This window comes from Osmia bicornis, chromosome 7 (genome assembly GCF_907164935.1).
Source record: "Osmia bicornis bicornis chromosome 7, iOsmBic2.1, whole genome shotgun sequence".
Lineage (NCBI taxonomy): Eukaryota > Metazoa > Arthropoda > Insecta > Hymenoptera > Megachilidae > Osmia > Osmia bicornis.
Window position 1 is genome coordinate 797649 of NC_060222.1, and position 12293 is coordinate 809941.

Here is a 12293-nt window from a genome sequence, read left to right on the forward strand (position 1 = left end):
TACTATAAGAGAAAATTGAGTTTCTTTAATTCTTCAAACACCTCGTGTAACTTTTTGCCTAAATTAAAATCAATCGGCAGTCGAAGCGTGTTATAATGCTGGTTAATCGCTTAACGAAGCTGAATGCGATGCTTGAACATCATAAATCCAGCGCGACTGGCTGTACCGGAATCAATGTCGGTGTCCATTAATGCGCGTGCATTAACCAATAAATAACGTAGCGTAGTTAAAACTTCGTAGTCGCATTAGCATGTTACGGGACAAGGTTAATTTCATCGGGCAAACCCGAGCAATTACAGGCCCTTTTGATATTTTGCGGATAATAGCCTGCTATACAATGTTGTTTGCCGGTGCTTGTGCGATGTGTACACACGTACACGTATACACGTTTCGAATACCGACGATATCGATTTCGTATTTATTATCGCGACAGCGGTAACGTAGTTTATCATAATTTACGGCAAATAGGCCAGACCCACGCCATCACACGTCGTAATTCAGCCTTGACTGACGCTAACTCCATGGGATTATCCCTTTCGCCCACCTGGATTCACCTCGTCACGGTTACCATCCGTTATGGACCTTGCGATTTAAGCGTTTTTCACACCCCACGTAATTGACGAAGCTCGTGTTTGCGTCCTCGTTTTCTCGCAAGGATGACAGATTCATCTATGGCAAATCTGTGGTCTGCTGCTTTCCACGAGACCAATTACGATCGCTAGGTGACTGCGCGTTTATTTAATTCTCGATAAATAGAAATACCTTTCTTTTGCTCGTTCGAGATAAACATCATTTGGTCAATTATAATCCTTATTCGTGTCGTCGATCATGGATTAAACGAGAATCAATGCAAACAATTGGTACGAGCCGTTTGTGTAATGTCTAAATAAAATTAGCATTTAAACGGACTAGACCGAACGAACCTATCCGGGACAGTGGTTTGCGAACAAAGAGATAACGAAATTTCGATTTCCAGCAATCCGACTATCTTTCATATAGATCCTGGAATCAGCCGATCGGATTTGCCTTTGAAATTGCTTTTTATCGCGTCACGTGTGTCCCGTTTTATTTTATAGATCGCTGTTCTATTGTAGATAGCTTTTAATCTTGCCGTGAGCGAGTCATAAAGGGAAAGTGTACACGATTACGAGTAGAAAAATCGATTTCAACTCGTGTATCAAAGGATTATCGATGACAACGAAAATACAGAAAAGATCAAACAGCCGATTGCGAAGCATAAAAAAGTTTGACACGATTTTTTATGGCGCAAATCACAGTTATGGCATATCAATGTAAAGATTGATAAACGTTTTTAGTTTATCCAATTTCCATCGAACAAATTTTCACGCCCGGAACACCATGGTTCGTGTAAACTATCAAACGCGTTCGACAAATACCAGAAGGATCTCCTGATAGCCAGACGATATCCTTTAAATCTCGCGCTTATTCTGCACGTTCAATTTCGTAGACAGAAAGGGAGAAACAAAAAAGGAACTTCGACGACCCTCGGCAGCACAACCACTCGAGCTTCGATCGAACGTGACATATTTACTTCCGTTCCGGTTTTTGCCGGAAACTGAGACCGTACCACGGTGGCAAACTTCCCGAGTAAATTTCAATCCGTGATTCTTCGTCCCTCCTCTTCTTCAGTGTCTATGATTTCCAGGCAAATAGAAGAGTTTCGATACTCTACGACTTTCCACTTGGAGGAAAGTCCTCCGTTGTGTCCGACACACATACATGTACAGTATGTTACCGCTTGCCCTGGAAACGATTTAAGCGAGCACTTCTCTCGACTTCCGGTTGCCAGACTTCGCCTCTTTTCCACGCGAAAAAGAAGAGGAGAAAATAAAAGGAGGAACAGTAAACCGTCTGTCTAACAATAAGAATCGTTCACGTGTGACCGTAAGTAAGTTTATCGTTGCTGCTAGGATGGAATAAAAGTACAGCCGGTGATTTCTCGACACGGCACAAGGGGAATTACTGTCAACTTCCGTCTCTCGACGATGTTTCTCGTCCGGGTTAGAGGGAGAAGGCTCGATTAACCGCGAGGGAATCGGCCACGAAATAGGATTTCGCGACGAATCGAGCGGAAAACACTGGACGGACAGGTGTTCCTCGATATTCCTCTACTTTTTTTCTTTTATTTCTACTCGGTAAACGTTCACGTGTGTCGATTTTAAACACGTTTTCTCTGGTGAATAGGCAGCTAGTGAATTGGCGAACGGACGGGTCACCGAAGTTGTTAATTGAGGATTTAATTCGTTCTTTTCTTTTAACGAATCCGTCACTTTCTGTCCTACACGAGTTTCTTCTTCTTTTTACGAGTGTTTTATGGTTATTTAGGAAATCGGTCGAAGGGAGATTACAGGTATTTTAGCTTGAAATATTTTATGTAGAAACGAATCACATCTTGGACCACAAAATTGACTTTACGAACGCTGGTTCGTAAATTCAAAGCCATAATAACTCACCCGTGAACAATGTATCCATCAAAAAGAGGATCCCGTGCATTTTAAGAAAAGGAGTACCCCCCTGTTCTCGATCGTAATCCTCGCATAAATCGACCTTCCCATCGAGGCTTTAACAATACGACGAAACTTGGTCCGAACAGGATGCGCGTTGTCGATACGGTTTCGAGGGGATCTTTGTGCCGTCGTCGTCGTAAAAAAAGGGAGGAAGAAAGAAGAGGAAGAATAAGAAGAAGCAGAAGGGGGTGTCTGTGAGCGAGAAATTCGCTCGAACGAGTTTCGAGGTATAACCTTGACAAAAGCCTTATTCCGGGATCCTCCGGTTCTTTCTCTTTGAGAGAAGAGCAACAAAAAAAGACTTCGGATCAACGAGGAGAAGAGCATCCCCGCAGCTGTCTGGGTCTACCCGGAGCTTTGTACCACGTACAGAGCAATCTACCACACGAAGCAATCTCTACTCGAATGCCCTCCCTCCATTTTTATTATTGGGAACCAGTTCAACCCTGCCATGTACATTACTGTCTACAAGCATCAGGATGCTTTTAATCCTTCTTCTAATCAATGACCCCTACGGTCGAGCTGTTGATTATCCGATTAAATGAAACTTTAACTAAAAGTTCCAGAGAAAGAAGAAATAAACTTTGTGAATAAGCTTCTCACCTCAATTTCACATTACCCCGTCTCTTAAAGTGTAAAGTTTCCCTCGTTCTAAATACAGTAGAAAATAAACTGTATTCATTATCTACCGAGCTAAGATCCAATGTACATACATAATGAATATACTAAAAAGCAGCTTAAAGCCGACAACGGTAAAGAAACTTTCGAATGGTGAACCGCGTAAACATCATCTAAACTGTAATAAAAATGCAGTTTGTTCCAACAATAGCGTTGAACGATCCCTCGATACCTGTTATCACAAGGGCAATTTGTAATTCTCTGATCGTAAATCAAGCCCGCACGAGCTTTTCGCACGATTTCATTTAACGCCACCACGCGCGCACGTGTCGCACATTGTTAAACGAGGGCTGCGCTGTTACTGATAGAACGAGCCTTTTGTTATCGCTGCATACACTACTGTTTATAAATATTAGGACACTTCTGAAATTGCGGATAAATATTTTACATTTAAAGTCGTAAGAGTTAACATTTTGATATCGGGTTGAAAAATTGAAAAAAGAAAAAACAAAGAAAAAAATAAAATTACCCGCTATGCATTCTTTGTTTAGTCGTTCAATTAAATTCCACAACGCGTTACCGTTCTCCATATTGTTCGAGAAACTGTTGCGCTTCACGTGACAGAACGGGATCGCGAAAAATGCAATATTGTTTCGGTTGGCCTCCAGTATTTTCCGCGTGCCTCGCTTATGGCAGATTGAAAAACGCGTTGTTCGTGATATACGTATCGAAAGGCTGGGGTCGCTTTTCAAAATAAACAATCGAGCAAACACAGAGAACGGGTACAAGGACCACGGAGTCCCGTGAAATCGCGAAAAGTTGCCTCGACAGACCGATTCGACGGGTACGGAAATTATTTCCCGACCGTTTTCCCTCCCTCGAATCCGCTCGCGTTTTCATCGGTGCGGATGACACGCGTCACCAAGGCACACCTCGCTCGAATATTTCCAGCCTCAACCAGCTCTCTGTCGGAACTTTGCTTCGCTCCGAGCATTCAGCTTTCATTTGATTTTACTGTTAGCAATGTTTTATTCAGAAGATTATCCTGATGATACAGTAGAAAAAGTCGAATATAGTCAGACACTGATAATATGGATTCATTTTTCTTTTCTATCCATCGCTTTGAGTTGATACTTTACACTGTTAGTATAATTTTTATGGTACCTATATCTAACATTGCCAAAAAATATAGCAATTGCAATTTCATCCATAAAAACGTACATTTTCGATCGTTAAATTCTACTCACTCAGGATTCCTCTTTCCCCTATGTTTTTTTTTAGTTTTTTTTTCGCTGTTCACTCAAAGAGCAATTAAAATCACCTGATTGTAGGTGAAACGGCACGCGCTTGAATTCCGTGGCGAATCGGATTTGATTCAGCTGGCAATCAGCACGCAGTGATTGCTAATTCGGCCCTGGAAACGAGCATTCCACTCGTTTCGGCCGCTACTTTTTGATCGTTCGTTTAATTAACGAGGAAAAAATAGCCGACGTTTCGACGCTTATGCGGCATAGGATTATGCATACCGGTTCCATTTTACCCGAGCAAATGGACCATTTCCAATTTTGTGAATTTTTGTTTTTATCACAACGAAATCGTCCGGTGAATATTCATTTCTAATTTCAATTTTATATTTTAAAGAGAAAGCAAGAGTTTGTTGCAGTTCATGATCGAACATAAAACGAATATATTATGGATGACATTTTTTTGTCCGGGCTTTTAATCGAACTCTTGTTCCAAATGAATGATACGTTTCCCGACGATAAATCGATCGCTTATCTAGCCATTGCGAGCCAGCACAAAAATTAAGAGCCGTTGATAGGATTATTCGTAAACGTCGATACGATAGGTCGCAAAATATCAGATGTAAGGTTTAGCCGCGTCGAATTCAATTCAACGCGTTATCCTGTAATCGGGTTTTAACCTGTGTCGGCTACATATTACAGAGATTCACAGGAAAAAAAGCCAGTAGAGAAAATTGAAATTGAACGGAAGGTGGAACGTTGATATTGGAAAATGAAACATTACATGCATTTTCTTTTGCTGTGGTATTCAACGCGTTAATTAAGCCGTTAATTAATAATTTAACGTACGCGGGTACCGATGGGAAGGGTTAACCCGATGTAAAGGGAGGTTCGTAGCGGTTGCATTCCGAAACATAGATATCAGTTCTCTCTCTCTCAATCCTCTGCTTAAAATATCGTCAGAGACTTCATCGATATTCCATTTGCAACGTTCAGTGTCACGTTCACCGAGGCAGACGGTCCAGGAGGAAGCCGAGAAGGATCAGCATCCGGTTCGTTGGCACGATCGTGCCGCCACGGAAACACCATATTCGAAGACGCTCCTTTACGAGCAAGTCGTCCAATTTTCCTATAATCCCTGGCAGTTCGTTCCTCGGGGACTTGCTCGCTGGGTCGCGCTGGTCTACGTTGAAAACGAAACTCAACTCTCTCTCTATCGTCTTTGCCTGCCGGTTTACCGGAATCCCCGGGATTCGGTAATAATACATGAAGAGAACGTGGGCAAGAGAAAGATAGGCGAACGCGCGGCAGAACGAATTGAAATTTTCATCATCCCCCGCCGTCTGTATTCCTGATGCGAGCTTAATGTAAAATGGCTATCTCGATGCGAGACAATGGGATTCTTTTCGTCCTCCATTTCGAAGATGCTTGGAAAATTGAACAACTCCCTTTACAAGCTGTATAATCTTTTATCGTGTATCGAAAACGACTTCCGTCTTGCCTCTACAGATTCTATGGCCGATAGAAATACATTCTGAATTTCGAGATTGGTACTTGTGTACGGAGAAGTGAAATGAAATTGAAATGGTACCGCATGGATGTCTGAATCAATGAAACAGGAATAAGAATTTCTGTTAGTAAAATAATATCGATGACATACTAATTTAACAGTACCCAGTTATTCTCACACAACAGTCTTTCGTCGAGCAAAACTGAATTTCTCCAGAAAATGAAACTCAACCTCAAAGAGCACACATAGGTCGAAATATGAAAAATAACTGGAAGAAGATAAAGAATACTCGAAGCGAGAAAAACTCCTTCGGGTGATCGCGGGGAAGATTTAAGAAGGCCGCTTACAGAACACTCCTATTTCATCCCCATTGCATTTTGTCGATCGTTAAAGTATCGATCGTAGATCGTTGCGGCGAAAACGCGAATCGCATTACCGCATATCAATTCTCGACGTTCTAGCATTCGTATAAGTGTGTACGCATACGCTCGCGCGAGTATGCGGAAGGGGTTGAAGAGAGGGCTGGTGTGCTCTCGTGGTGTATCGACAAAGCGAAATTTACGTCGCTCGGGGCGAGGACCTCACTGAAATATCATCGGTTCGTTTCAACCTCGCTTTTGCATATTCATGCGTGGTCAGAGAGACGAGAATCGAGAAAGCGGCGAGAGAAAAAGAGAACAAGAGGAAGTTAGAGAAAATAGAGAAAGGTGGGAAAGATGTACCAAGAGAGAAAATGCAGTTAGAAATCATGGAAATTGGACAGAAACGAATGTGGAAAAATGGAGTTAGACGGATATTGGAAGAAGATAGAAACGAACGATGAAAAATAGAGACTTAGAGAAGATAGAGGATGTTAACGAAAAGGATTCAGGACTTATTGCATGTAATCGATTGAATTAGGATTGTCAGGAATTTTTTAAACTTCAATTTTAACAGGAAAGTGGAATATCGCCTTAATATCGTTGGCGGACCAACAAAGTCTCGAATTATTTGGCAGAAATGGCTTTTGTCTTCGGTGGAGCACGTCACGTAGGGAAACACAGAAGCATCGTAGTGCGACCGGTATCACGTAATATCTTCGTGTACGTGGTCGTATCTCCAAACTCGCGGTCGAAATTACTTGTTATTGTACATCTTCTTGCCGCAGGAAACGCGCGGACGAGCGTGATCCAGCTACGCGATTAGTTGAAGCTCGATACTTACAAGCGATATCTGGTTTTGTAGTTTCCGTTGTTCGGTTCCGGCATCGCATCGCTCGGATTTTCAGACAATATCCCCTCAGGGAGACGGTAATTTGATTTTGTAGAATGTATATTAATATTTTCCTAACCTTCTGCATAATTTTAATTGTTTAACAAAAAACAATTCCTTCGTTTGAAAGGATCGATGAAAATAGGTCCATAACGAGGAAAGAACAAGTTCAGGAAAAATTGACATAATTTCACGAGGAGTGTAAAACACAAAAGGTGACTCATTAAACGGAAGTACTAGAGAAAATTTCTGCTTATATTTCGTTCTACATTTCGAGCATGGTAGAGAGGAATTAGTTACCCTAGCAAAAAGATTATTATTCATTTTTTAAAACGTCTCGGTCGAGCGGGAAAGAGTAAAGGCTTAATTAAGCATCGCAAAAAGATTGGCTGGCAGGTTTTGTTTGAGAAAGGAACGCGGTTTAATTTTACAAAATATAGCCACAGAATTCTGTTCCAGTGAAATATTGAAAAATAGAGAGACAAAGGCTGAAAGAATTAAATCGATCAACCCAGCAACAGACAGGAAGCTGAACGGTGGAAATAATGAAACCGGAAGCTAGAACGGCAATTATAACCGCGAGAATGCATCCTTCGAAAAAAATAAAAAATAAAAATGAACATTCCGTTGGCGTAAACGTGTATTTGACGGTCAGCTAAATTCGTATTTACATTCATGAATATTTCATCGGCATTTTTGAATATTTATCGAACCATGTTTTGAGAGATTTTTTTATTCTTTGGGTCGTATCAATTTGTAGCCACGAAATCGATGGCCTGGATATATTTCCGCTGGGTCGAGATGCGGTCTCGATAATTGATAAAACATAATTCAGCCGTGAAACGCAATGTTGGAAACGTTTGGATCCATGGAAAGTCAATAATAAATATCAACTATAAGTTGCCGATGAAATATTTACTTTACAACTCTTCCCAATACTCTTTCTAACCACGCTAAATTCACTTTTACAGAATGGAGAATAGCAAACCCCTTCGAGTGGCCGCGAACCGCGTGTGTCTCCGTTAATCCATAAATTTGAATATGGTTAAGTTCGGGAATCCATCAGGATGCCCGTAAAAAACGCTCGCCGCGAGTTCCTGCGATCGGATTCGAAAAAAATATTTTCTCTCTAATCCAACCCCGTCTCTGTTTCCGCCAACTGATCCCCCCTTTTTCGCCTCTGTTCTCGTTCATGAATATGGAAAATTAGACCTTTCGGCGACGGGATCCTCTCGCTTTTTTTTTTTTTACCTCTCTTCCTCTTCTCGCTGCGTACGCAGCAGCTCGCAAATTGATTTCGCGCAAGCGGTGCCAGGCTGCTGTTGATTCAAAGGGAAAAGGGATTGCTTTTCCGACTGCTTCCCGATCAAAATTGAAATTCTACAAAGCGACGAAGAATCGCGATCGCGACATCCGGTATATACGGTTTGTCTCGCGGTAACGAACCAACTAACCAATTCCTTGCACTATTTGAGACGAGCGTGATCGAAAAACGAGAGTACCAGTTGGTAGGATGGAAGAAGTACTCGAACAACTGATAGAGATAATTTTCTACTCACCCAGTTCTGACGAAGTTGGCGAAGTACTGTACGATGCTCTCGGAAAGTGCCACTTCAGATCTGGTGTAGTTCCTTGGGAAGTGGCCGAAACCATCCACTAACGGAGCCCCGAAAACGAACGGCAACTCTTCACCATGAACGGAGCCCATTTTCTGAAACAAACGATACACCAATTGATTAGTTATAACACTACAGATTTATCAAAGTAAATAGTCGAGGGTCGAGGGATGTCCGATCCTTCGAAATCCTCGAACCACCATATTCCGTCATTTTTCTTCGATCACGCGGTAATTATCTCGTCGACGTAGAGATCCGGTAAACAGTAATGCTTCCGTTTAACGTGACGTACCACCCCCAGGAAGATTTACAAAACGTCTGGGCAAGTATCGAGCGGATTTAGTCGTAGCTTCGATCGCGATGGACACGTCAGCTGTGGGTAATTCAATTTCTTCGGGATTCGAATCCTTTCGACTGGAATTACCGTGTTCACCGGCTATACGACCGCCGCGTTACAAGATGAAACATCGAGCCATGTAACGTGGCAACGAGAAACGACACGTGCGATGTTTCAAGTTTCACTTCGTGTTAGATTCGCCTCGGGAGGAATTTCGGTTTGTACCGCGGACGGGATCGAGTTGTGTAACCCTGGCTACAGTAGAGTTTCCAGATACCATGATGCAGCTGTCACGATGAATTAAATGGTTTATTGATTATAAAGTAAAACGGAATTTTGAGTAGAAATGCGATTAAACGCTTGCATAAATTGTTAAATAATTCACATTGTATACGATGAAATCTATTCACGCGATTCATTTATCGTTTACAGAGCTAGGATCGGTATTATTTGAACGTGTTCTATGGGAAATTTCTCGAATTCACGCTGTCAAACAATACCGTGGCAAAAACTCCAGTTGCATAGGTTTCCAAACAAACAATGCTATGCAAACAAGTTTGCATTCCAGTTTATCGAAAACACATCATTGTCGTTGTTGTCGCAATTCCCTGAACAGTGTATAGTTCATTCATAACCATGCTTACGATATCGGATTTGGTATTTAGCATTACTATGCAGATGATACGTTTCCCACGAAATATTTTATTCTTTTTTCCTCTGCAGAATCTGTAACAGCTCGGGGAAACGTTTTTATTTCAACGAAAAATCCCTTTTAATGCTCGCATTTACAAAATCCTGCTTTGTGCATTTTTTACGAGCGAATCGAGTCAATTTATTTCCGTCTCGACGAACAACAATTACGAGTTTTTCATTTATCCGATAACTTTTCTGTTAGCTAACGCATACATTTAATTTATTTCTGTTCGTTCCTTGAAAATATTTATTAAAATATTTCAAATGATTTCATGAAATTTTTAAATGCTTGGTTTGACGATAAATAATTTTCCCACTGTTTTCAATCCTTTTTGTAAAGAGGATTTTTCGATGGGATTTGGATTTACAGTTTGTCGAAGGGCAGGAAAGTCTCAAAGGTTGGTTGGATCCTTTGCAAGAATTACAACCGACTATTTCCTTTCGTTCATTTAAAATGGAACGTGGATTTATTACTTCAAGGACCGTAAATCCACGAGAAGATATAAGTGGCTTAACCGATTATACGCCGACGTAACTTTGAAGCAACGCGTTTGTTTCAAATTTATATTCTTCTTTTATTTTTCACGATCGTTACGATCCAGACGACTTACTTATAACAAACTTTTTGCTAACATTAAAACGAAGACGTACGAAACTCGAGGTTTCCTTGTTACAGCAGCAACAAATCGGTTTCTATTAAAAACGTGGCATGGAACAGATTAAATTTCGTTTTCTCTGGAAAATTACTTTTTCTCGCGGACCTTTCTATCCTTCCAGTCAGCTGGTGTCTGTTAGGAAACAGTTCTTCCTTGGAAATCTTCTTTGGGTTCGCGAGAAGTTATAGTTTCTCCGTTTTCATAAGAACCGGTGGTGATTTCTAAAAACTGTTTTCCTCAACTTCTTTCTCTCGACCGAGGAAATCGGTTTCGAATAGCGAATTCATCCCTTTCGACCGTGAGTTTTCCATCCAGATACGATCTTTTGATTGCGAACGGAGTAAATAAGCGACGAGAAAGAAATTACTTCACGCTATTAAGGGCTGACCGAGAAAAAAGTTGCGATACCTTTTTGTTCTTGGCCTCGTTGCAGTCGCGCGAAACTTTCCCATCGAGGGGTAGAAAAGTTTCTTGCGCTACGGTTTACGATCTACCATCTTTTTTCGCCAGATTGCAGGCGTAAACAAACGAGAACGTACGTACGTATCCGTCTAGCAAGCCACGAAGTCGTGAAACTAGCGCAGGGATTGCTAGAAACAGGAAAAAATATAGGTTCCTTGGTAGGAATTTTCAGGAAATTTCTTGGGTATCGTAAAAATTGCACTTTCTTAATAAAAAAGAAAAAATCGTCTGAAGCAAGATGTTGTACGCTATGGAATAATTTAATGTGTAACAATACGTTTCGGTAGCGGTATCAATGAAATGGAATGGTATCCGAGAAAATTAATGATCGTTAAGCATGCCAGTCGACAATGACAGAAGCCAGTTGGCGAAACAACTTTGATCAAGGTTCGTGGGACAGTGACGAATACACAGCTTCGTCTTGGGGGCTTGTGTTTCGAATTCTCCACCAGCTTCCGTCTTCTCTTCTCCAAGTTCGACAAGATTTCAACAAATAGGTCCGAGGTCAATTGCGTCCGGTAACGGAGAGAAATTCAGCGAGGTAGAACAAGAAGATACAGAGAACGTTATAGCAGTTGGCAAACATTGATTCAATTTCGTGGTCCAGCGAGTAGAAGATAGAAAGGTGAGGAACTTTGTCAACCAGACGATAATGATAACCCGAAACGCGTGTACGAAAAATCTCTTTCTTAATTCCAGGTACATCTGACAATTTAAATGCATACAACGCGATAAGATCAACGCTTTCCACAGGATTGTTGGCGAAAGTAGAAATGAAGGAAATCGTTCCAAGGAACAAGATCAGAGCCGCGATACATTCGGATCTACGGATTACTTTAACGAAGACCTGCTGCATCTATAAGAGGATCCTGATTAAACTCGAGATCCGCGATAGAACATCGACCTTCCGAAAAAAAAGAAAAGATAAGGGTTCTTTTTAAGCTTCTATGGCGAATGGATCGAAGAGCAAAGAGCAAAATAGGTCGAGGAGAGGAGCTTAAGTAAATAAGAGTAGACAAGTAAAGACCAACGGTAATGAGCTTAATAAAATAACAAGTAGAAAGGAGACCTTGCTTCCATTTTATTTCACCTCCCTCCCTTTTTTTTCAAAAGAACTGCTGGGAATGAGAGAAATGTTCCACTTTAGCGAATCGTTGCGTCGCGACGGCTTTGGCTAATTATTTAAATTCAACAGTTTCGTGGCTTCTTTGTTTTCAGCGTACAATTATGGAAATAATTAACCAGCGAAATATCAAATTACAAATTTTGTTTCCTCTGAATGTAACGTCGACGCGTTTCTCGTCATAGGGACAGACAATTTCCCGTTGCGTCAACCTGTGTTTCGCGATTCACGACACACGGAGGAAGGAAGGGTTAG

General features: G+C 41.3%; 1 protein-coding gene across 3 annotated transcripts in view; it reads right to left on the reverse strand.

Moving 5' to 3' along the window:
* Positions 1-12293, reverse strand: part of LOC114874032 (neuroligin-4, X-linked) — a 205587-nt gene that overhangs the window by 38870 nt on the left and 154424 nt on the right. For all 3 annotated transcript variants that reach the window (XM_029182921.2, XM_029182924.2, XM_029182923.2), the window contains one exon: positions 8711-8862. In XM_029182921.2, coding sequence (XP_029038754.1) covers positions 8711-8862 — 152 coding nt within the window. The remainder of the gene's footprint in view (positions 1-8710; positions 8863-12293) is intronic.